At 37.3% G+C, this 26,625-nt stretch overlaps 1 protein-coding gene across 22 annotated transcripts in view; it reads right to left on the bottom strand.

Annotated features, from left to right (window-relative positions):
• Positions 1-9,390: 9,390 nt before the first annotated feature.
• Positions 9,391-26,625, bottom strand: part of RAD51C (RAD51 paralog C) — a 32,278-nt gene continuing 15,043 nt past the window's right edge. For 6 of the 22 annotated variants that reach the window (XM_086360680.1, XM_086360677.1, XM_086360679.1 and 3 more), the window contains 5 exons: positions 25,384-25,515; positions 20,043-20,109; positions 17,890-17,950; positions 11,635-11,698; positions 9,391-11,031 (listed from right to left, as the gene is read on the bottom strand). In XM_086360680.1, the coding sequence (XP_086216806.1) occupies positions 10,915-11,031; positions 11,635-11,698; positions 17,890-17,950; positions 20,043-20,109; positions 25,384-25,515 (441 nt within the window). In that variant the 3' untranslated portion in view covers positions 9,391-10,914. Of the gene's footprint in view, positions 11,032-11,634; positions 11,699-16,603; positions 16,958-17,889; positions 17,951-20,042; positions 20,110-25,383; positions 25,516-26,625 lie in introns of those variants that run through there. The other 16 variants (XM_086360681.1, XM_086360678.1, XM_086360691.1 and 13 more) reach the window with 8 other exon arrangements.

The raw sequence follows: 26,625 nt of genomic DNA on the forward strand, positions 1-26,625 counted from the left end.
CGTATGATAAGCAAATCAAAGAAATAGAAAGTAGATTAAAGATTATAAGGAGCTTAGAGGAGGAAATAATGAAGAGCTGTTGCTTAATAGGTAATCTGTTAGGGGTGATGAAAAATGTTTTAAAAATGGAGATATTCCTACGATTATTAAAAATGCCACTGAATTGTACACTTACAAATGGTTAAAATGGCAAAATTTTAAGTACTGTTTTACTCCAATTTTTAAAAGTAAAAAAAAAAAAAAAATAACAAGACGACTATTACACATATTTATTTTATAATTAAAAAGTGTTTAGAAACACCATCCCATGTATGACCAAAAATTCTAAATTTTGTTTGAGGGACTTCCCTGCTGGTCCACAAAGACCTTTGTTGCTGTTCAGTTGCTCAGTCACGTCCGACTCTTGGCAACCCCATGTACTGCAGCACGCCAGGCTTCCCTGTCCACATCTCCTAGGAGTTTGCTCAGACTCACGTCCGTTGAGTTGATGATGCCACCAACCATCTCATCCTCTGTTGCCCTCTTCTCCTCATGCCTTTAATCTTTTCCAGCATCAAGGTCTTTTCTAATGAGTCAGCTCTTTACATTAGGTGGCCAAAGTACTGGAGATTCAGCTTCAGCATCAGTCTAAGACCTGGCACAGCCAAATAAATATTTTAATTTATTTGAAATATTTATTCATGCAACAAGTTGTTGTGAAACGTGTGTTATGCAGTAAATGGATGGCTGGATTGATGGATGAAAGGAATGTAAGTACGCAGGCCAGCCTATCACACGTACTTGGAGTTGACAAAAAGATCAAATTAAATGATGTAAAAGTGTTTCAAAAATCATAAGGCACTATATACGTATGATTTAAGTTATATATTGGGCCCCCAGTGGCTCAGTGGCAAAGAATCTGCCTGCCAATGCAGGAGATGCTGGAGATATAGTTTCAATCCCTAGGTCAGAAAGATCCTCTGGAGGAGGAAATGGCAGCCTGCTTTCTTACCTGGAAAATTCCATGGACAGAGAGGCCTGGTGGGCTCCAGTCCATGGGGTGGCAGAATCAAGACACCACTGAATAAGCACACCCACACAAGTTATAAATCTCCAAATTGAAGCTAAAAGTCATCAGTTCAGTTCAGTTCAGTCGCTCAGTCACGTCCGACTGTTTGTGACCACATGAACCGCAGTATGCCAGGCCTCCCTGTCCATCACCAACTCCCAGAGTTTACCCAAACTGATGTCCATTGAGTCGGTGATGCCATCCAACCATCTCATCCTGTCGTCCCCTTCCTCTCCTGCCTTCAATTTTTCCCGGCATCAGGGTCTTTTCCAATGAGTCAGCTCTTCACATGAGGTGGCCAAAGTATTGGAGTTTCAGCTTCAACCTCAGTCCTTCCAATGAACACTCAAGACTGATCTCCTTTAGGATGGGCTGGTTGGATCTCCTTGCAGTCCAAGGGACTCTCAAGAGTCTTCTCCAACACCACAGTTCAAAAGCATCAATTCTTCGGCACTCAGCTTTCTTTATAGTCCAACTCTCACATCCATACATGACCACTGGAAAAACCATAGCCTTGACTAGACGGACCTTTGTTGACAAAGTAATGTCTCTGCTTTTTAATACGCTGTCTAGGTTGGTCATAACTTGCCTTCCAAGGAGTAAGCGTCTTTTAATTTCATGGCTGCAGTCACCATCTGCAGTGATTTTGGAGCCCCCAAAAATAAAGTCTGACACTGTTTCCACTGTTTCCCCATTTATTTCCCATTAAGTGATGGGACCAGATGCCATGATCTTAGTTTTCTGAATGTTGAGCTTTAAGCCAAATTTTTCACTCTCCTCTTTCACTTTCATCAAGAGGCTCTTTAGTTCTTCACTTTCTGCAATAAGGGTGGTGTCATCTGCATATCTGAGGTTATTGATATTTCTCCCGGCAATCTTGATTACAGCTTGTGATTCATCCAGCCCAGTATTTCTCATGATGTACTCTGCATATAAGTTAAATAAGCACAGTGACAATATGCAGCCTTGACATACTCCTTTTCCTCTTTGGAACCAGTCTGTTGTTCCTTGTCCAGTTCTAACTGTTGCTTCCTGACCTGCATATAGGTTTCTCAAGAAGCAGGTCAGGTGGTCTGGTATTCCCATCTCTTGAAGAATTTTCCACAGTTTATTGTGATCCACAGTCAAAGGCTTTGGCATAGTCAATAAAGCAGAAATAGATGTTTTTCTGGAATTCTCTTGCTTTTTCGATGATCCAGCAGATGTTGGCAATTGGATCTCTGGTTCCTCTGCCTTTTCTAAATCCAGCTTGAACATCTGGAAGTTCACGGTTCACGTATTGCTGAAGCCTGGCTTGAAGAATTTTGAGCATTACTTTACTAGCGTGTGAGATGAGTGCAATTGTGCAGTAGTTTGAGCATTCTTTGGCATTGCCTTTCTTTGGGATTGGAATGAAAACTGAACTTTTCCAGTCTTGTGGCCACTGCTGAGTTTTCCAAATTTGCTGGCATATTGAGTGCAGCACTTTCATAGCATCATCTTTTAAAATTTGAAATAGCTCAACTGGAATTCCATCACCTCCACTAGCTTTGTTCATAATGATACTTCCTAAGGCCCACTTGACTTCACATTCCAGGATGTCTGGCTCTAGGTCGGTGATCACAACATCGTGATTATCTGGGTCATGAAGATCTTTTTTGTACAGTTCTTCTGTGTACTCTTGCCACCTCTTCTTACTATCTTCTGCTTCTGTTAGGTCCATACCATTTCTGTCCTTTATCGAGCTCATCTTTGCGTGAAATGTTCCCTTGGTATCTCTAATTTTCTTGAAGAGATCTCTACTCTTTCCCATTCTATTGCTTTCCTCTATTTCTTTGCACTGACTGCTGAGGAAGGCTTTCTTATCTCTCCTTGCTATTCTTGGAACTCTGCATTCAAATGGGTACATCTTTCCTTTTCTCCTTTGCTTTTCACTTCTCTTCTTTTCACAGCTATTTGTAAGGCCTCCTCAGACATCCATTTTGCTTTTTTGCATTTCTTTTTCTTGGGGATGGTCTTGATCCCTGTCTCCTGTACAATGTCATCATGAACCTCCATTCATAGTTCATCAGGCACTCTGTCTATCAGATCTAGTCCTTTAAATCTATTTCTCACTTCCACTGTATAATCATAAGGGATTTGATTTAGGTCATACCTGAATGGTCTAGTGGTTTTCCCTACTTTCTTCAATGTAAGTCTGAATTTGGCAATAAAGAGTTCATGATCTGAGCCACAATCAGCTCGGATAATATTCTGCAAAGTCATAATATTCTGCCAAAAAAAAAAATTTCAATAAAGGATAAATGTTTGTAAAACCAAGAAAGAGTTACTTTTAAAAAGTGTTTGCATATTTGAACAATTACAGGCATATCTCATTTTATTTCTATTTCATCTCGAAGATACTGTTTTTTTACAAACTGAAGGTTTGCAACAACCCTTCATTGAGCAAGTCTATTGCACCATTTTCCCAACAGCATTCATTCACCTTCTATCTCTGTGCCACATTTTGGCAATTCTTATAATAGCTCAAACTTCCTTATTGTTGTATTTGCTATGTTATGATCATTGATCTTTGTTAACTCTTGCGAGATTATGACTTGCTCAAAGCTGGCAGTTTTTAGCAACAAAGTTTTCTTTTAGCAATTAAGTATTTTTGTGTGTGTGTCTTTTTAAGGCATACATTTCCCATTTAAGTTTTGAACATAATTGTTTTCCAAAATATTTTTTATGTCAGTTACAGAACTTCTCTGCTTGAAATTGCAGTTCCTGACCCTGAAATGCTACTCTTTTCTATGAGCATGAATGTGCCCCACAGGGACCTGGCGCATCATGCACTTTTCACAAGGCTGTGCAAGTACGAATAAATCAATCCTTGTGGGACAGGATATGCATTTGGAATGCACTTTAATTTTCATAGATATATATAAATACTCTTTCAACTTTGTCCTTTAATACTAAAGGAAAGGAGAAAACCTATACATGAGTACTAAAAAAATCTGATCTTCTCCAGAAATCAAAACAAATAAGTTATCCTTCAGAACCAAATATGTGACTGTTAGCTGGTGATACTCTTTTTTTCTTTCTCATTCTTTCTTTTGAAAGTTAGTCACTCAGTCCAGTCTGACTCTTGCAATCCCATGGACTGTAGCCCACCAGGCTCTCTGTTCATGGAATTTTCCTGGCAAAAATATTGGAGTGGCTTGCCATTTCCTACTCCAAGCAACAAATTATTATTAATTAAGGTATATACATTGTATTTTTAGACACATGCTTTTGCACACTTAATAAACCACAGTAAAGTGTAAATAAAACTTTTGTATGTACGGGGAAACTATAAAAGTTTGTGTGATTTATTTGCTTTATTGCGGTGGTCTGGTACCAAACTGCACGTTTTTTTTTTTTCCAAACTGCACTATTTTAGAAGTATGCCTATACTACGTATTTTATAATTAAGACAAAGTAATACTCTTCAAAAAAAAAAAATAAAGCTTTCAAAAACCTAAGAAAACATCCTTTCTTTCAGTTTCATACCTGGGAATAATATCTATGAAAAGTTAAGAAAAGAGTAAAATATCCCAGTGCTTTTGAAATTTTATGCATTACTCAAGGATCATGATTTCTTGAATCATGTTGCCACATAATTTAAAAGGGCTGAATAGTGGCTTCCCCCAAAATGTTTACAATCTAATCCTTGAAATTTGTAAATGCTAATTTACATGCCAAAAGGGACTCTGCAGATGTGATTAAGGACCTGGAGATGGGGATATTATCCTGAATTGTCTGACTGGTCCCTAAATGCAATCACAAGTGTCCTTTTAAGGGGGAGGCAGGAGGAGACAGTGTGAGAAAAAGACAATAAAAACCCAGAAATAGACTGGGAGATGCTATGCTGAAGTCTTTAAAGATGGACTATGAGTCAAAGAATGCAGGCAGCTTCTAGAAGCTAGAAAAGGCAAGGAAACAGATTTTTCCATAGACCCTCCCAATGGAATGCAGGCCTGCTGACACCCTGATTTTAGGCCTTTGTGATGACCAACCTAGACAGCATATTAAAAAGCAGACACGTTACTTTACCAACAAAGGTCCGTCTAGTCAAGGCAATGGTTTTACCAGCAGTCATGTATGGATGTGAGAGTTGGACTGTGAAGAAAGCTGAGTGCCGAAGAATTGATGCTTTTGAACTGCGGTGTTGGAGAAGACCCTTGAGAGTCCCTTGGACTGCAAGGAGATCCAACCAGTCCATTCTGAAGGAGATCAGTCCTGAATATTCATTGGAAGGACGGATGCTGAAGCTGAAACTCCAATACTTTGGTCACCTGATGTGAAGAACTGACTCATTGGAAAAGACCCTGATGCTGGGAAAGATTGAAGGCAGAAGGAGAAGGGGACGAGAGGATGAGATGGTTGGATGGCATCACTGACTCAATGGACATGAGTTTGAGTAAACTCCAGGAGTTGATGACGGACAGGGAAGCCAGGCATGCTGCAGTTCACGGGGTTGCAAACAGCCGGACACGATTGAGTGACTGAACAACAAATGATTTCAGACTCGTGTTCTTTTAAGCCACTAATCTGCAGTAATTTATGACAGCAGAAAAAGGAAATTAATACAAATCATAATTTCAATTTCTTTAAAAAATTTTTTTCATCATATTTATTTTGGCTGTGCTGGGTCTTTGTTGCTGTACAGGCTTTCTCTAATTGTGGTGCATGGACTTCTGATTTCAGTGGCTTCTGTTGTTGCAGCCTCTGGAACAGAGGCTTAAAAGTTGTGGCACATGGACTTAGTTGCTACATGTGGGATCTTCCCAGCCCAGGGACTGAACCTGTGTCTCCTGCCTTGGCAAACAGATTCTTCACCACTGAGCCACCAGGGAAGCCCTAATTTCAATTTCTGTTAAAAGGAACATATATGCTTATTAGAAGTGTTGTTTATAACAGTAAAAATACAGTAATAACTAAACCTCCAAAAGAAAATTTTTTTTTAATTTTATTTTTAAACTTTACATAATTGTATTAGTTCTGCCAAATATCAAAATAAATCCGCCACAGGTATACATGTGTTCCCCATCCTGAACCCTCCTCCCTCCTCCCTCCCCATACCATCCCTCTGGGTCGTCCCAGTGCACTAGCCCCAAGCATCCAGTATCGTGCATCGAACCTGGACTGGCATCTCGTTTCTTACATGATATTTTATATGTTTCAATGTCATTCTCCCAAATCTTCCCACCCTCTCCCTCTCCCACAGAGTCCATAAGACTGTTCTATACATCAGTGTCTCTTTTGCTGTCTCGTAAAGTATGTGTGTTAGTTGCTCAGCTGTCTTGACTCTTTGTGACCTTTTGGAGTGTAGCCCGCCAGGCTCCTCAGTCCATGGAATTCTCCAGGCAAGATTACTGGAGTAGGTAGCTATCCCCTTAGGCACAACCATTGAGAAATATTATAGAAAAGGAGTTCGTGATGGACAGGGAGGCCTGGCGTGCTGTGATTCATGGGGTCGCAGAGTCGGACACGAATGAGTGACTGAACTGAACTGAAGGTTAACTGAGCTCTGGGATTCAGTTTGAACTGTGTTGTTGAAGACTCTTTAGAGTCCCTTGGACTGCAAGGAGATCCAAGCAATCCATCCTAAACGAAATCAGTCCTGAATATTCATTGGAAGGACTGATGCTAAAGCTGAAACTCCAATACTTTGGCCAACTGATGTGAAGAACTGACTCACTATAAAAGATCCTGACGCTGGGGAAGATTGAAGGCAGGAGGAGAAGGGGACGACAGAGGATGAGATGGTTGGATGGCATCACTGACTCGATGAACATGAGTTTGAGCAAGCTCCAGGAGCTGGTGATGGACAGGGAAGGCTGGCAATGCTTTAGTCCATGGAGTCTCAAAGAGTCAAGACATGACTGAGCAAGCTGAACTGAACTGAACTGAGGTCATAAGGGGTCTTCCCTGGTGGCTTATTCCATGAAGAATCTGCCTGCAATGCAGGAGACTTGGTTGGGGCTTCCCAGGTGGCACTAGTGGTAAGGAACCCACCTGCCAATGCAGGAGACGTAAGAGACAAAGGTTCGAGGGTTGGGAAGATCCCCTGGAGGCCATGGCAACCCACTCCAGTATTCTTGCCTGGAGAATCCCATAGACAGAGGAGCCTGGCAGGCTACAGTCCATAGGGTTGCAAAGAGTCAGACATGACTGAAGCGACTTAGCATGCACACCCATGAGGTCATAAGAGCAGGTCATGCTAAGATTGGCCCCCTTACAAGGACAACTGAAAGCTTGCTCACGTGTGCTCTCAACCTCTATCATGTGAGAATATAGTGAGAACAGGCCGTGGAAGAGATCTCTCACCACATCAGAAACAATGCAAGCACCATGATCTGGGACTTCTAGACTCTAGAACTGTGAGAAAATAAACTTGTTTTAAGCCACCCAATCTATAGGATTTTGCCATGGCAACACAAACTATCACTACAGATTTTAGTATTGAGAAGCGGAGCATAGCTTTAAGGAATACCTAAAATGGGCAAGAAGCTTTGGGACAGTAATGGAGGCTGAAAGAGTTTGGAGGTGGCAAGCTAGAAATATGGATATTAAAGGTGATTCTGGTAAGATTTCAAACAGAAATAAGGAATGTGTTATCAGGAACTGGAGAAAAGATGACCCTTGTTATAACATGGCAGGACACAGGCTTTATGGAATTTAGAACTTGCAGGTAATGAAACTGGCTGTTTAGCTGGGGAGTCTAAGCAAAGTACTGAAGAAGTGGCTTGGTTCCTTATTTAATAGTAAAATGCAAAATGAAGTACATGAATTGAAGAAGAAATTGATAATCAAAAAGGAACCAGAACCTAAAGATTTGGAAAATTCTCAGCCGATCCATATTGCAAAAAAGTAGACAACATGTTCTGAAGAGGACATCAGGGGTGTGGCTGGACCATCCATCACTCCATGAAAAGCTTACGGAATTATAAGAGCAGAAACATCGCTAGTTTGAACTGTCAGGGGCAGAGACAGGACAAAATGAAGGAAGGCTGACTTCTTGGATTTGACAGAACTTGAGAGCTGTTTTGCTGCAAACATCAGGTATTCTTTAAGAAGGAGGAAAACTAAACATGAGGGCTATTCAGAGGCCATCAAGACTACTGCCTCATTTTCAACAGGTCAGATGGCCTCTGGCCAGAGTTCAGGGGCAAAACCCCCACATAGAGCTGTGGGGTGATACTGCCATGCCAGCAGGGCTGGAAGGCAGAGTATCAAACCAAAAAGGTTTAATATCAACCCTTAAGATCTAGTGGAATTTACCTTGCTAGGCTTTGGACTTCTTGGGACCCATCACTCCGCTTTTCCTCCTGATTTCTCCCTTTAGAATGTCTATTCTATCATTGTCCTGTCACTGTATTTTGGAAACACGTGTCAGGTTTCACATGTTCACAGCCAAATTGTACCTGGGGACTTCCCTGGTGGTCCAGTGGTTAAGAATCTGCCTTGCAGTGCAGGAAACAGGGGTCGACCCCTGGTCAGGGAACTTAAGATCCTACATGCTGCAGAGCTACTGAGCCTGCACGCCACAACTAGAGAGTTCATGCACTGCAGTGAAGATCCCATGTGCCACAACTAAGACCCAATGTGGCCAAATAAAATTTTAAAATTGTATTTGGAATCCCACATGTGTCTAATTTAGATGATATCTTTTAAAATATTTATTTATTTAGCCCTGTTGGGTCTTAGTTGCGACACATGGGCTTACTTGCCCCATGGCGTGTGGTATCTTAGTTCCCCAACCAGGGACTGAACCCACATATACTGCATTGGAAGGCAGGTTCTTAACCACTGGACCACGAGGGAAGCCTCAAGAGGATATTTTAATGAGACTATGTACTTTACAGTTGATGCTGGAATGAGTTGGGGCTGTTGGGATGACTATACATATTCTGTGTGAGAAAGACATGAATTTGGGGGGACCAGGGGCAGAATGCTATGGACTGATTGTGTTCTCTCAAAATTCATATGCTGAAGCCTTACCTCTAATCTATTTGGGGACAGGACTTTTAGGAGGTAATTAATGTTAAATGAGGTTATTAGAGTGGATTTTTCATATGAATGGTGGCCATATAAGACAAGGAAGAGAGGATGATCTTTCTCCACACACATCCACCTAGGAAAATCTTTGTGAGCACACTGTAAGAAGGAGCTGTCTGCAAGCAAGGGAGACAGCCCTCACCAGAACCAGACCATGCTAGGACACTGTGAAAAACCATGAGAAAATTCCGTTGTGTAATTCAGTGGTATTTTGTTATTACAGCCCAGGCAGACTGAGTTTATAACTAGAAAAATAAATATCTTTTCAGCAATAGCAACAATTTTGAAAAGCTATGATATATAAATTTTATTTAAAAAGTTGCAAACAAAAGAAATACACTTGGCTTTGTCTATATTCAGAGTCCTACAGTTCTTTTAAAGTACAGTGTCATAATGCTTTATAAAATGAGTTCTTACAGTATCCAATGCCTGGTAACACTGATAATTATCACTTAACAACACCCTTACTCTCCTAATGTTATGATTTGAATAGACAGAATATAAAATGACAAGTAAATTTTTACAATGACTGCATTAATTATAATAAAAATATATGCCTTAAAGTACTCCAAAATAAGATAGCTACACTTGGTTATCCTAAAGTAATCAATTGAAATTAGTCTTAGATAATTAGGATGCCCATAAACCTGATTTTCCTGGGATAGTCCTGATTTATGTCCTGGTATAATGGCTAGCAGAGCCTTCTTTTGCTTCTTAAAAAGTCTTTGCAAACTATAGTTAAGATTGTGTATAATCAATTACAGAATAATTACATGTTTAAAATTTTATGAATTTAGTGTTCAGTCTGGGACAGGAAATACCAACTGTCACTAAAATCTGGAAAATATGGTTGTCACATTATATAATATTCAATCACTCAAATAATTTTCTTCTCTAGGAGTCAAAGTAAATCTTGTAAATGAATTAAGAAGTACTAAGACAAAAAAAAAAAAAAAAAGTACTAAGACAAACCAGGTACCAAAACATTTTTAGATTTTGAAACCACTCAAGAATTCAGATTTTTAATTTATTCAAGCAGTGTTAAGATTATTCAAAGGAAAATGTCAATACACCTAGAACTGGATCACATCATGTTTCAAAAATACAGAAATAAATGACTGTGAGCTTATCAACCTGAATATACTGAAGATGTAGGTTCCAGTCAATGTTCTAGATGGGATAACAACTTCTAAGTCTTTCAACATTATAAAATAACATTAAAAAATGAACCAATGACTTCAATTTTAGGATTGAGGTCACTAAAATCAGAGTGGTCATCTAAAATTTGTATCCTACCAATCAACTGAATGTAATAATATGCTGACTCATGGTGCTGGCTTTTCTTTATAGAAATAGGTCATTTTTAAGAGTTATCAAAGCTACATTTAAAGAGAAGAGCACAATGGTAGTGTGAAAAAAATCTTTTCTTCCTAGAAATGTCTAGGCAACTGGCAAAGAAACGAGGGAAAAAAACAGTCTGAATAATAAATTCAGATTAGCCACATGAGATCAGCTTTCCACATTTGCAAAACACAGTACCTGTAATATCTCTACTCAATGTTATTAACAATGAAAACAGGGTCACATGTAACTATAGAACAATGCTTAATTTAGAAGAACTCCTTTAGAGAATCATATTTGTTAAGTAGTTTCACTTAGTATAGACCTGATTTGTTCATTCACCATTCACTTAATATATAGACCTAATTCATTCACACCATAGTGTGTTTATACTCTAAAGTAAGAGTCTACTACTTGTAAACATTGCATCTTTCATAGCATCAATACACATGTATACTTTGAGACTAGTCTTTGGATTCCTGTTCTTCCTCTGAGTCCCGTGATCGCTTCCGGGAATTCAATGAACCTTCTGTTTGCAATGAATATGCAGTAGCAACAATAGCATCTCTAAATCCCTGGGGCTGCAAGATGAAAAAGTATACAAGTATGCTTTAAGAACATCTAAAATAACAACTGGTCTTCCAAATACTTTAAAGTAATAAGAGAGCTACTTTATTCTTGGGATAGAAGTTATCAACCACTGTGAGTGAAGAGGATAAACCTCCAAGACAGGTGTCCAAGCCAGGACTATACTATTTTTATCTAGAGTCTCTTATGTATTTACTTATACATACACATATGCAGAAATAATAGTGCATTATAAAAATAATCTCTAAAGGTCAATCCTAACAAACTTTATGGTAGCTTTACTGGAAGAAATGAAAGGAAGTATCCCATATGCCACAAGGCATGGCTGAAAAAAAATCTTTAATATCCTGACATTACCCAGGACATGGAACACACTACCCTACAAATAAGCATTTCCTCTGTTCTTAAGAATAAATTTCAGTTCAATTGTGACTAGAGTATTCTTTATATATACTACTATTTGGGGGATAATGTTCTAAACATCAAAATCTGTCCTCAAATATGTTCCCTGCCTACAGAAGCAATTTGTAAATGCTTTCTTCAAATAATTACTGCCCACTAACACCAAAATCCCACTCTAATAAAGTAATACTGACTGTGATCTGAAATGGTACTGTAGATTCCTTCTGGCTTGGTGATTTGTACAATGTCGCCAACCTGCTTAGAGAAAAATAAATATACACACACACATGTCTTAATTAGTTCAGATGACTGAGTTCATAATTTATAGTTTTTCATTATAATTCTATTATTTTGTTGTCTAAGAACACACAAAGAAATATAAAAAATACTTCCTTAAAACAATAACTATATATAATATATATAATAACTATTATATATAATAACAATAGAATTGTTTGCATAACTGAAATTTTAAAACAACCTAAAAAGACAATGACTAATTAAAATAAATCATTTTATGAATGACAAGATATTATTTACACGTAAAATAAGGTGGAAGAAAATATTTAATGAGATGGGAAAATATTAATAATACACAAAGTATAAGTTATACTGTATGATCCCACATTTATGAGTAAGCTTACATACATATTTTATACAGAAAAATTACTAGAAGACTACAACCACAAAGTTCAGTTGCTATTACAAGGTGAAGGTTATTTTTTTGTTTGATTATCTATATCTTTCAAACTTTCTACAGTAATTGTGTATTTTTTATGTATGAGAAGCATTAACACATACTCATTATACTAATACAATCAATCTAGGAAAACACATTCTTTCAAAATGAATATGTTCAGAAAAATCATTGTTATAACAGGACAAGGTCTGATTAGGTACAATTTTATTGTGTACTCTAAAACTGAAAGCTCAAAGTGGTTGAGAAACAAAATTCTAAATTCTTATTACCTATACTCAAATACTATAATAGCAACAAATATAGCTGACCCTTGAACAATGCAAGGTTAGGCATACCAATCCTGCAATCAAAAACCTGAATGTGCACGCATGCTAAGTTGCTTCAGTGGTGTCCAACTCTTTGCGATCCTATGGACCATAGCCTGCCAGGCTCCTCTGTCCATGGGATTCTCCAGGGAAGAATACTAGAGTAGGTTGCCATGCCCACCTCTAGAGGATCTTGCCAACCCAAGGATCAAACCGGAGTCTCTTATGTTTCCTGCTTTGGCAGGCAGATTCTTTACCACTAGTGCCACCTGGGAAACCCCCAAAATCCAAATACTCTGCTTCAAAAACAAAGGAATTGATTGATTTATCCAAGAACAGGAAGGTGAGAGAGACTTAGGACTCAACTCCAGTTCTTTTAATTCCACATATTGTGATCTCACTGGCTTCCCTCATAGCTCAGTTGCTAAAGAATTGGCCTGCCAAGCAGGAGACCCAGGTTCAATCCTAGGTCAGGAAGATCCATGGCAACCCACTCCAGTATTCCTGCCTGGAGAATCCCATGGACCGAGGAGCCTGGCAGGCTACAGTCCATGGGGTCACAAGAGTCAGACACAACTTAGTGACTAAACCACCACTACCAAAATGAAAATACAGAAACTATATTTATTGAAAAAAATACATCTATAAGTGGACCCACGCAATTCAAATTCCTGTTCATGGGTCAACTTTACAAGAAAAAACTTTTAAAGTGTCTTTTAAAAATTACTTTAGAACTGATATAACTTATTCACAAAAGCTAAAGGTAGAAGCTACAGCTCAAGTGTTTGACAGATGACTGGATAAACAAAATGTGGTATATACATACCATGGAATATTAGTCTTAAAAAGGAAAGAAATTCTAACATTTGCTGCAATGAACCTTGAAGACATTACACCAAGTCAAATAAAGCCAGTCACAACAGGAACAATATTGTATGCTTCCGCTTATATTAATGAGTGCCTAGACTAGTCAGATTCACAGAGACAGAAGGTAGCACGGTGGTTGCCAGAGGCTGGTGTGGGGGGAGAATAGGTAGTTACTATTTAATAGGCATGGAGTTTCAGTATGGAAAGATGAAAAAGTTCTGGAGATGGATGGTGGGATAGTTGTACAATAATATGAATGTACTTCATGCCACTGAATTATACACTTACACGGTTAAAATGGTAAATTTTATGTTATAATACTGTAACACAATTTTTAAAAACTGATGTAACTGTACACAATGAAGATGCTAAGTTAAGAGAAAAATCAGACTCTCTTAAAAGATTATTTGTTTACATATAATGTTAATTTGTTTTCAAAGATAATTTATGAAGGCCATTTTTGTTTATGATCTGTTATTCTCTGTTTTGAAACTGCCCTGCTCCTCAGGCATAATTCAAAAAAGAAGCAATCAAAGACCATCATCCACTCAATAGTTTTTAGGTTTGTTCTTTCAGGATGAAAACAAGAATTCAAAATGTCATCTTTGTAATTGCAACTGTACGCATAAATAAAATAACTGCAAAGTAATATGTAACATAAGAATGTTATGGGGTTATGGGTTTTTTTTATTTATTTTAATTGGAGGTTAATTAATTTACAATATTGTATTGGTTTTGCCATATATCAACATGAATCCGCCACGGGTGTACACGTGCTCCCCATCCTGAATACACGTGCTCCCCATCCTGAAAGAATGTTATGTTAAGGAGTTATGTTCTGTTAGTTGTGTTAGGGAGTGAAATCATCAACTTTTATGATGCTTTAGGGTTGACTGTCTATCTTTAATGCAAAATGAAACAGGAAAAATAGAGGCACCTCCTTAAAATTAAAAAAAATCACACATTTTGATCCAATAAAACAAAAATTAGCTAATCTTCTGAAAAATGAGTATCTAAATCACCTCATATCACCATATGTCCAAAAAGGTACCCAGTATATCCGATTTTCCTGAGAAAATTATTAAAAAGGAAATAAGCTTTTAAGAAGAATTTACAAGTTTATTAAGAATCCTAAAGTCAAAGGGACATTACGTATTCAGATGGAAAAATCTTCCTCGAATTTCTAGGTAAAAACAAAATTTATTTCATGTCTGCATCTCAAGATACCTTTTTAAACAACAAACTAAACTGAAGAATCACTTGGCTCGTGGCCCCAGCTGAGATGAAGCTTAACATATGGCTGAACTGCATAGTTTAGGTCAGGAAGAAACAAGACAGAAGCACAGTTTGTGCTCTAAAGCTGAGACACATATGAAACAGTGTGTGGGGGTGTTGATGTATTACTCCACTCCACCACCAGATCTTCTTGGCAAAGCACGGTATAATTCTGAACAATCTTGGCCTCATATTATCATGAATATGCAAATTGGAGGAAAACCCACACAATATACAGGACAGAGACAAAAGTATTTCTTTTAATAACTGTTGAAATGTTATTCTGTTACTAGTCAAAGGCTAAAAATCCTGGTGAAGAACAGGGACTGGGGCATGAGATGGGACACTGAAGTTCAATCTCAGTATAAATCTGGCTAGTCAAGGTTTTCATTTTTCTGCTCAGACTAGAAGTGTTCATTTTTATAAACTATTTTCCCCTAGCATAAATTTCTATTTTGATCCTTTCAAGACACACTATATTTTAAAAAGCATACAAAATTTCATGCAACTTTAATAACTTAAAGATATCTAATTTCAAACAATGAAGAATAAAACAATGTTGATTTTATTAGATGAAGTCAACTACTTCTAATTATAAAAAAGTATGCATACTACTTATCATATATCCACAGCCTAGGGAAAAAAGCAGTTTGGAAAAAAAGGTTTTTACCTAAAAAGGAGGATAAGATATACCTTCAGATTCACTAGCAATCAATGCAGTAATATAATTACTTTCAAGAAACAGCAATTATAGGAGAAAAGGAATGGACTCTTATAAAGCCATCTATAAAATGTGGATACTGTATCTGTGTCATAGAGTTATTTGTGAAATAAAATGAAATTTTATGTATACACACACAAAGAGTACTTAGCACAATGAAGAACAGTTAATATTCAAAAAATGGTAGCTGCTATTTACTATGTTTTAATCTTCCTGGGCCTTGATCTTCTCACTGTTAATGATAATAGGTATAGAGCCTTCAAAGAGTTACTGAAGGACTCACAGACATAGAGAACAAATGAGTGGTTACCAGTGGGGAGGGGGGGAACAGCAGTATAGGAATAGGGGATTAAGAGGTACAAACTATTATGTATAAAATAAGCTACAAGGATATCCTGTACAATACAACAAATATAGCCAATATTTTATAATAACTTTAAATGGAGCATAACCTTTTAAAAATTTTGAATCATTATATTGTATACCTGTAACATATAATATTGTATATCAACTATAGTTAAATTTGGTTAAAAAGAGATATTGAATGGATTATATGCAATGCTGTATATAAGGTGCACAGTTAAATACCTAGCACAAGCAAGCACTCATTAAAACAATACAAGACATAAGAAAAACATTCACAGAGCAGTAGATTTCCCCTAAATCTATCTATTCAATGTCAGCGTTCTACACCACTAATTTCTTGGGAAGGATTAGTAAGAGGCTGAAGTCATAAAATGGTTAACTCTGAAGAAAGTAAGCATGATTTTCCGACCAATGCTTCTACGATTTGACAAAGGGAAACTTCTTCTGATGAGTGCATAAACAGATGAAAGAAACGAAGAAAAAGATGAAAGAAGTATTTTTCTTTACTCCTATTTTTCTCACTTCTTAGATGTATTCTGTTATTGAGTATTTAATACTAGAATAGTAGAAGAAGACCACTATAGTACACTTGCTCAGGAGGAATTTCTAAAAACATTTAAATAGTGAGATGTACTTTACAGAAAACCTCAATCTGGAAAAATATAAACAATACGTTCAAAAGACTCTCATCTGGAGAACTGTTGCCAAATCTTTACAATAGGGTTTGTCGCTGAGAAAAGAACTGCTTTTGTGAATCCAGTATACAATGACTTATTTATAGAGTTGGGGGGATGGGAGTCAATGGTAAAACACTATGCATTATGGGGGGGGAAGTTACCTGAAGTCTTTGGAAATGCCATCGGTTTTTTTTTGGTGGCAGATACATGTTTTAATTCATATTATCATATAAAATAAAGTCGTATTATAAATTCGTGGCTATATGAAACTTTTAGTATTTTATTCATTTTCATAGTTTTACAGTATTAGTAAAAATAATGACCATTATAAATAAGTATAAAATGGAAGTTCATGAAAAAATAACCCCAAGTCTTCCTTGACTCCCACCCTCCCACCAAAAAACTAGCTAGTATATGGCAAATATCCTTTTCACATATTATCTTTAGGCATATATTCACTTTGTAGTGGTGGATGGTTTAGTCACTAAGTCGTGTCTGACTCTTGTGATCCCACGGACTGTAGCCTGCCAGGCTCCTCTGTCCATGGTGTTTTCCAAGCAAGATTACTGGAGCGGGTTGCCAATTCCTTCTCCAGGGAAATGCCATCTTTAAAAGCAACACAAACTGCATGAACTAGTTACAAAAGATGTACAGAAATGTAATCAGTTCTGCTATGAGCTCAGGGTCAGTAAGACCTAACTTGGTCAGGCTTGATTTTTTTCACTTTGTACAAGAATGAAGAAATGCAGATAAAGAAATAGTATATCTGACCAAACCCAGTATGTGTTAAAGCAATCTTTTCTTTATCCACATGCTGTCTCAATTTCCCCATTTTACTGGAGCATTCCCAAACCAAGTTTTTCTTGGTTATACCAATTAATTTCAAAGCAGAAAGGCTAGCATAAATCTGACATTTCTAGGCTCCATAGCTTTCAATTGCCTATTTTGAAGAAAATGAAAAGTGGTTTGTTCACTTGCTTAGTAGCTTTAAAAACAAACACAAAGGTTTCATGCTGCCATAGTTTTATTTTCAAGAACAATACTTGTGAAAGGTATAACAAAAGTAGGGTAGGGAAATATAAAAGAAAACAAAAATAGACACATTTTCATACAAGAAATATATTAAGAAACTAAGAAAAACCATCCTATTTTCCACATAAATTAAAGTCCTAAAGCTAACCTCAGAAGTTTTCCTTTTGTCCTGATTTTACTCTTCTTTCAATCCGTTCCAGGAACACAGAGTACTCAGATCCCTCTGCACGGTTAATAAATGGTACTTGATTTCAAAGAGCTTTAGAAGGTGGCATTCTTTGGCCACCTACTCATTTCAGGTGCACCCCATGGTTTAAATATTCCAAAGAACTTCCTATATAGCTAACTGTGCAGTATAACAACATGTTTTTATGCCTGCTTTGGGAGAAGGCAACAGAAGCTTTAGTTCACGGGGCACTGTAGAGCTCATCTAGCTCTAAGGAACTGATAAATGTTCAGTGTAATTTACCCAATATTTAGAATTACTAACCTGTTTCTATACTAACCTTTGCTTTTGGTCCCAGTGAAAGATAAGCCGTATTGTAGCAGCATGTCCCCAACTTTCCCCTGAGGGAAAAAGAACAGGATAACTGACTAGAGTGTAAGTCTCTGAGAACGCCTCTGACCAAAAGCAATTTTTCTTTACTCAATTTAACATAATGAAAGTATATCTGGTTTCAAAAAACTAGGTTTTGGCTAACATCCTGAAATTAATTGATTTTTACCTATCTGTGGAAATACTGGAGAGCATTATCACTACCCTCTTCTTGCTTTCAGAAAACTTTATTGAGTCAATCCATTTGTCAATCTTCCTTATCAACAGGCTTACTGACATATTTTGACCACCAGTAGAAAAGCAAAACCTCTGACAGAATATTTTTAAAGATTTTAGTAGAGACAAATCTTGAAGCACTGTGTCCTAATAAAACCATGAGTAAAAATTTGGAAAACTCAGCAGTGGCCACAAGACTGGAAAAGTTCAGTTTTCATTCCAATCCCAAAGAAAGGCAATGCCAAAGAATGCTCAAACTACCACACAATTGAACTCATCTCACACGCTAGTAAAGTAATGCTCAAAATTCTCCAAGCCAGGCTTCAGCAATACGTGAACCGTGAACTTCCAGATGTTCAAGCTGGTTTTAGAAAAGGCAGAGGAACCAGAGATCAAATTGCCAACATCCGCTGGATCATCGAAAAAGCAAGAGAGTCCCAGAAAAACATCTATTTCTGCTTTATTGACTATGCCAAAGCCTTTGACTGTATGGATCACAATAAACTGTGGAAAATTCTTCAAGAGATGGGAATACCAGACCACCTGACCTGCCTCTTGAGAAATCTGTATGCAGGTCAGAAAGCAACAGTTAGAACTGGACATGGAACAACAGACTGGTTCCAAATAGGAAAAGGAGTACGTCAAGGCTGCATATTGCCACCCTGCTTATTTAACTTATATGCAGAGTACATCATGAGAAATGCTGGGCTGGAAGAAGCACAAGCTGGAATCAAGATTGCTGGGAGAAATATCAATAACCTCAGATATGCAGGTGACACCACCCTTATGGCAGAAAGTGAAAAGGAACTAAAAAGCCTCTTGATGAAAGAGGAGAGTGAAAAAGTTGGCTTAAAGCTCAACATTCAGAAAACAAAGATCATGGCATCCAGTCCCATCACTTCATGGGAAATAAATGGGGAAACAGTGAAAACAGTGTCAGACTTTATTTTTTTGGGCTCCAAAACCACTGCAGATGGTGACCGCAGCCATGAAATTAAAAGACCCTTACTCCTTGGAAGAGGAGTTATGATCAACCTAGATAGCATATTGAAAAGCAGAGACATTACTTTGCCAACAAAGGTCCATCTAGTCAAGGCTATGGTTTTTCCAATAGTCATGTATGGATGTGAGTTGGACTGTGAAGAAAGCTGAGTGCCGAAGAATTGATGCTTTTGAACTGTGGTGTTGGAGAAGACTCTTGAGAGTCCCTTGGACTGCAAGGAGATCCAACCAGTCCATCCTAAAGGAGATCAGCCCTGGGTGTTGTTTGGAAGGAATGATGCTGAAGCTGAAACTCCAGTACTTTGGCCACCTCATGCAAAGAGTTGACTCATTGGAAAAGACTCTGATGCTGGGAGGGATTGGAGGCAGGAGGAAAAGGAGACGACAGAGGATGAGATGGCTGGATGGCATCACTGACTCAATGGACGTGAGTTTGAGTGAACTCCGGGAGTTGGTGATGGACAGTGAGGCCTGGCGTGCTGCGATTCATGGGGTCGCAGAGTCAGACACGACTGAGCGACTGAACTGAACTGAAGGTTAGAAACAGAGTTATAACCTTATTCGTAATAGTGTGATTTGTATTTAAAATGGATTCACCCCTTCTCCCGCTTACGAGTATGTGATTTCTGAGAACAAGAATCATCTTATGAATATTTATACACTATGGACCTGACACAAGAGTTGCCAGAGAGTAGATGCTCAATAAATGTTAAACAATTGAAAGGATGAGTCAGTATCTCAGGGCACTGTGTTCCACGCTAAGATTTATCAGCAAATAAGAGAGAGTCTTCTCTGCTTTCTTGGAACTTACAATACTCAATAAGCATCACACCAAAGAGAGAGAAAAACATGAATTTAACTACAAATTTTGTATTAATTGCCTACCCAGTGCAGGAACCAGCAAGGCCTGATTTCTATCAAACTTTGTTGTCATCTGATTGGTTAAAATTACCTACAAAAGCAAAATGTGAGAATATTAGGTGAGTCTCCCCCCAAAATTACAAGGTCTAAAGACATCATGTGTAAAAACTTAATAACTAGGAGCACTGGAAACAAGGTAATGTGTATTCTTTATCACTATTTCTTCTCTAGAATATATTTATTTAAAGGAATATAAAATCCTTAATAAATCTCTGGCAGTCCAGTAGTTAAGACTTCATGCTTTCAATGCAGTTTGGCCACGGGTTTGATCCTTGGTGGGGGAACTAAGATCCCACATGCTGCATGGTGTGCCCAAATTAAAAAATAAAATCCTTAATAAAATTAACTCAGTGTTTATACTGTTAGGGGAGAGACAATATAATCATTTACGATTTTACAGGAATAAAAAAAGAAACTGAGGCAAAGAATGAGGAGAGACCTAAAATCATATAGAGAGCACAGTATAATTAAAAGAACTAGGAAAGAATAAAATCCAATAACAGATCAAATGACCCCAAATTATAACTATACTAGCCTGCTCAGATAATAGAGATACAGGTATTGTCTTACTGATAGATGGCCTCAAGGCTAACGATATTGCTAATTCTTTTACATATAGTGGCCTACAGAAAAGATAATGTATTTAAAAAGGTAGCAATTTTATTTTTTTGGTGTATTTAGTTTTTGGCTGCACCACGTAGCATATAGGGATCTTAGTTCCTCAACCAGGAATCAAATCTGTGCCCCCTGCAGTGGAATCTCAATTCTTAACCAATGGACCACCAGGGAAGTCCCACAAGATAGCAATTTGAAAGCAGAGACAAAAAGTGTTTAAGGCTAACTGAACACAGTAAAAGTCAGATTATCTGGCACCTTCTCATCGAAAATTCTCCAGAAACGGTTATTTTAAATACTGTTCCAATATAGATCTTCTCTCCAGAAATAAGACAGATACTACTACAAGCTGAAACTGGTAAAGAACTTCTAAAAAAGCAATGAGAAAAGATCTAAAAAAGCCACCAATTCTTTAAGAAAACTGAGGAAGAAAAGGCTATTTGGCTGTTCCCACCGTAGTGATCAACACCATAAAATTTTCATCTACAAAGGAGAAATGTGTGATATAGATTTCAGGCAGGCACAAACTGGATGACAACAACTTCCTCTAGTCTTTCTCCTCTGAATGCCACAGTGGTTTTCCCGTGTGTTACCTTACTCCAGGTATCTGTAGGATACCTGGAGGATAAGCTAAGTAGGAACTTAAATTGGTAATTAACTGAAGTATGTCTAACTGGCATCTACAACACGTAATACTCTTTACATACTACCAAGTATTTCATCTTTAGCAAGTGGGATATTTACTTACACCAACACCTTTTGATTAAAGGTGCACTATTCAATTCTGTAGCCATTAGCCATATAGCTTTTAAAAACTAAATTAATTAAAACTAGAAATTCAGTTCTTCCACAGCATTAGCCACATTTGAAGTGCTCAACAACCATGCAACTATTATATCAGACTGAGCATTTTTTCTTTACAGAAAGTTCAATCAGACAACATTGCTTTACAGACTATTACACATCTTACACATTATCCACTACACACCTTGAGGCAAATGTAAATAGACATACTGGCTTACCAGTTGTTCAACATCCCAAAATCAGAATTTGCATCACTAGAAAATATTTATAAAATAATTAATACTCTTTCTGCAAATGTTGGGTTTACCATGATATAAATGAAAGTTATTGCGTAATTACTCCAAGCTCTTAAAGAATGAGTCCTGGGACCTCCCTGGTGGACTAGTGGTCAGGATTCTAGGCTTTCGTGCAAACTGTGATGGATGGTGCCAAAAAAAAAAAAAAAATGCATCTTAAAGTAGTGAAGTAACAATCACTTTGAAATTATGAACGTCAGTGCTTTAAGGATACTTCTGCTGTCCAAATGTCCTTAAATGAATGAACAGATAAACAAAATACGGTATACAAATAAAATGCAAAATTATTCAGTCATAAAAAGCATACTGATACATGCTACAACATGGATGAACCTTGAGAATATTATGCTAAGTGAAAGAAGCCAGACATAAAAGACCATATATTGTATGAATTTATATAAAATATCCAAAGACGACAAATCCATAGAGACAGCAGACTAGTGGTTGTTAGTGGCTATAGGGAGGGTGCGATGGGGAATGATGGTGAACGGGTATGAAAGTTCTTTTTGGGGTGGTGGAAATGTTCTAAAATTAGATAGCTGTGATGGTTGTACAGTTCTGAATACACCAAAATGCACTGAGCTACACTTTAAAATGGTAAATCTTATGGTTTATTAACTATATCTAATAGGGCTGTTAAAATTTTTTCTGCTAAAAAATAAATGTATCTCTAAAAGGTGAACTATACCTCAAGAAAAAAAGTCTATCTTATATTTTAGCCACACACACAAAAAAGTATAATTGGAATCTAATCAGGAGGAAACATCACAGAAACCCAAACTGCAGAGATATTCTCTAAAAGTCCTGGCCTGTATTCTTAAAACATAGCAATAGCACAAAAGTAAAGAAAGGCAACTAAAGAGATATGACAAGTTAAAAGCAATATGTGATTCCAGCTGGGAAAATGAACTGGGGAAAAAATTGTTATGAAGGACATCACTGAGATAAGTGACTGAACTAAAATATGGATTAAATATTAAAGTGCAATATAATATTAAATGTCCTCAATTTGATAACTATACTCTGGATACCGTATGAGACTGTTCTCATTCTTAGGAAATATATACTGAAGTATTATTAGACAAACGGATATGATGTGTGCATACATTTTAAACAGTTTTTAAACAGTTCAGAAAAATATACACATAAACTGTGTGTGTGTATCTGTGTCTGTGTGTGTGTACAGAAAGAGAGTGGGGAGAGAGAATAAGAATGAAAAAGCAAATCTTGGGAAATGTTATATAGGAATTCTTTATACTATCCAAATCAGCAAAATAAATTTTATCTTTTCCCCACTGAACTATAAACAACAAAAAAAAGAATTCCCATTCATTGATGTACAGAACATACTTTGGAATACACTTTCTGGGAGCATTTTGCTAATATACAACAAAAGGTTTAAAAATAGAGATATCCCGTTTGGCTTAATATTTTCACAAGTAATTGGACACATGGACAAAGAAGCATATATTAAGTTGTTGACTCTAAACAACGGGTGACATTTCATGTTGTTTAGACTACTCTTTTTTTCGCAGTGGTGGCAGTGGGGAGCTGCACTTCACAGCTGGCGGCACCTCAGTAACCTGACCAAGGACTGAACCTGAGCCATGGCAATGAAAGCCTGGAACCCTAATCACTAAGCCACCAGGGAACTCCCTAGATTACTTTTTTAATCAGAAAAGATGAAGCTCTGTTAAAAAACAAAAGCAAAAACCTAAGGAACTATACAACCCATTATCCTTGAGTGCCCCCTACTGGGGACTCTTCGCTGATACTGCTGCTGCTGCTAAGTTGCTTCAGTCATGTTGGACTCTGTGCGACCCCACTGACGGCAGCCCACCAGGCTCCCCCGTCCCTGGGATTCTCCAGGCAAGAACACTGGAGTGGGTTGCCATTTCCTTCTCCAATGCATGAAAGTGAAAAGTGAAAGTGAAGTTGCTCAGTCACCTCTGACTCCTAGCAACCCCATGGACTGCAGCCTACCAGGCTCCTCCGTCCATGGGACTTTCCAGACAAGAGTACTGGAGTGGGGTGCCATTGCCTTCTCCATCACTGATACTAACACAATGCTACATTACAAATCAGGCTTCCCAGGTAGCTCAAGGGGTGAAGAACCCGCCTGCCAGTGTAGGAGAAAGGTTTGATCCCTGGGTTGGGAAGATCCCCTGGAGGTGGAAATGGCAACCCTCTTCAGTATTCTTGCCTAAAAAAAAATCCCTTGGAAAGATAGGCCTGCCTGGTGGGCTAGTTTATGGGGTCACAAAGAGTTGGACACAACTGAACATGCAAGAAATTACAAATTAATGACAAGAAATAATTCAAGACAGGACACCATGTTTTGAGGATATGCAAAAAAAAAAAAAAAGAAAAAGAAAAACTCAAAAGAAAAAACGTACGTTTCGAAGTGATTTTAATGAGGAGTTATTTACAACTTTGTGCTTAGGATTCTAACTGAGGTACAGACAAGAAAATCAAGGTAAGTAGTTTGACCTCCCTTCTCCCTCCCAGACGTGTGTGTGTGTGTGTGTGTGTGTGTGTGAGAGGTGGGATGAAGCTGCAGAGAGGGAAGTGCAAACAGGCAGTTAAAAAAAAGTTTTTACCTCACTCCTTTTTTATCTCTTTACTTCTGAGCTCATCTTTACCTCTCTCCTCACATTACATATCTGGAAGAGTTAGTTTCTCCTCTAAATATTTAGGCTGTTTACACAATTTTTTTACCCATCCGAGTGTGTGATTCTACATTATGTATTAATCAAAGGCTCAAGAATAAAAGAAAAATGGCAATGTTGGAAGAGCTTACCTGAGAACATCAAGTATATTACAAAGAAAACAATGTAATTATCAAAGGTGGCATTTCTTTATCAAAGTCCATTTTTATAATTCAGCATTTTAATTATGCTTTTTTTTTTTAATTATGCTTTTTACTTTCCAGGAAAACTGATACACAACACTCCGACTAGATTTAATTTGTCTTACAGAAACCAAACTGAAACAAAACTACATTCACAATTGTACACTGGGGCTTCCCTGGTGGTCCGGTGATTAAGAATCCACCTGCCAATGCAGGGGACACGCATTCAACCCCTGGTTTGGGAAGATTCCACATGCTATATGGCAAGTAAGCCAAAACTACTGAGCCAGCACTCTAGAGCCTGCAAGCCACAGGTACTGAAGCCCACGCACTTAGAGCCTGTGCTCTGCAACAAGAGAAGCCACCACAATGATGAGCCCTCACACTACAATGAAAAGTACCCCTGCTTGCTGCAACTAGAAAAAGCCCATGTGCAGCAACAAAGACAGACAAAAAATATATATAAATATTAATAAAAAAAGAACTGTATGTCCATATTATTTGCTTTCAGACAAATTTTATATTTTACTATTTCTAGACTTTAACATTTAATTTCTGGGTTTTTCTGTCATATTGCACAACATGCAAGATCTTAGTTATTTGACCAGGAATCAAACCTGTACCCCCTGCACCAGAAAAGTAGAATCCTAAACACTGAACCACCAGGGAATTCCCTACATGTGAACATTTTATATAATCGTGACTTTATAACAAAACTCCCTTTACTAATAATACTTACAGCTAATCTGTGGTTGTTTGCAAGGCTGATCATCTGCTGGGCTAGGCCATTTAATAATCGAGTACGAAGGGACAGGTCATCTAGGTCATGACGAAAAGGAAAAGCGATACCATCCACTATCACTAATCGAACCTAATTACAAAAGAGATAATGATATTAGGTTTGGTATTTAAAATAAAATAATAAATGGCAACCACAAAGCAGAGTCCATTACAGAAAAAAAAGAAACAAAATTTTAAAATCCAGCGTTCTATTTCCTACTCTCCAAAGACTTTATTTTGGTCAGGTAGAAAGCTATTCAGTGCTTTCTGCACTAGTCACCAGAAGTTAGAATAAACTCTAGTTTTATAATTTATCATCTTAAAAAAATAATTCAATAAAAAAAGCAATTACAAGTTTCTCATAATTTGCCACTATACCCAGTCTTCACAGAGGTGGACCAATAAAAAACTTTTAAAATCTTAGTAAAATCAATTTTTCAATTAAATGTCAATTTTATAATCAGGATTCTTTTTATGTTAAAAAACAAAGCAAAAAAAACCCCTCTCAAATATTAAATTATAAAGGTTTTTTCAAACGCTTTATTTTTGGTATATTTTTCTTTAATTTAAAATACACTATAGGGCAACTAACCATTACAGAATTCAGCAAGAGGCAAGTCTGTTTTGAATTCTAATCAACAAAGTTTACTTGCAGATGATAAATAAACATTTTCATGATAGTTTCATTTCTAATAGGATCTAAATAATGGCTCCTATGGTGAAGTTAGAATAATATATAACCTAAGATCCAAGAACAAACAGAATCTGGAAACTAATCCAACTGTAAACAAGATATGACAAAATTATATATTTTTATAAGGACTAGACAAAAGGAGAAGCTTTTGTGAAGCACTAAGTAGGCTGTTTTTATATCTTTCATTGATTACTTCATTCAACAAATATTTGACACCTACTATATGCTAGTTACTGTTCCATGCACTGGGGAACAAGAGACAAGATCTTTGATCTTTTGGAGCTCATATTCTAGTGGAGTAAGGGACAATTTATATGCAAACAAATATATGAATAATTTCTTTTTTTAAACTCAATAGATTACAAAAGATATAACTCAGCACCATATGATCCAGCAAGCCCACTCCTGGGCATGTATCTGGAGAAAACTGTAATTCAAAAGACACATGCATCCCAGTGTTCATAGCAGCACTATCATAGTAGCCAGGACAAGAAAGCAACATAAATG

This window comes from Bos grunniens, chromosome 19 (genome assembly GCF_055505025.1).
Source record: "Bos grunniens cultivar Pamir isolate PY7600 chromosome 19, Bosgru_T2T1.0, whole genome shotgun sequence".
Classification (NCBI taxonomy): domain Eukaryota; kingdom Metazoa; phylum Chordata; class Mammalia; order Artiodactyla; family Bovidae; genus Bos; species Bos grunniens.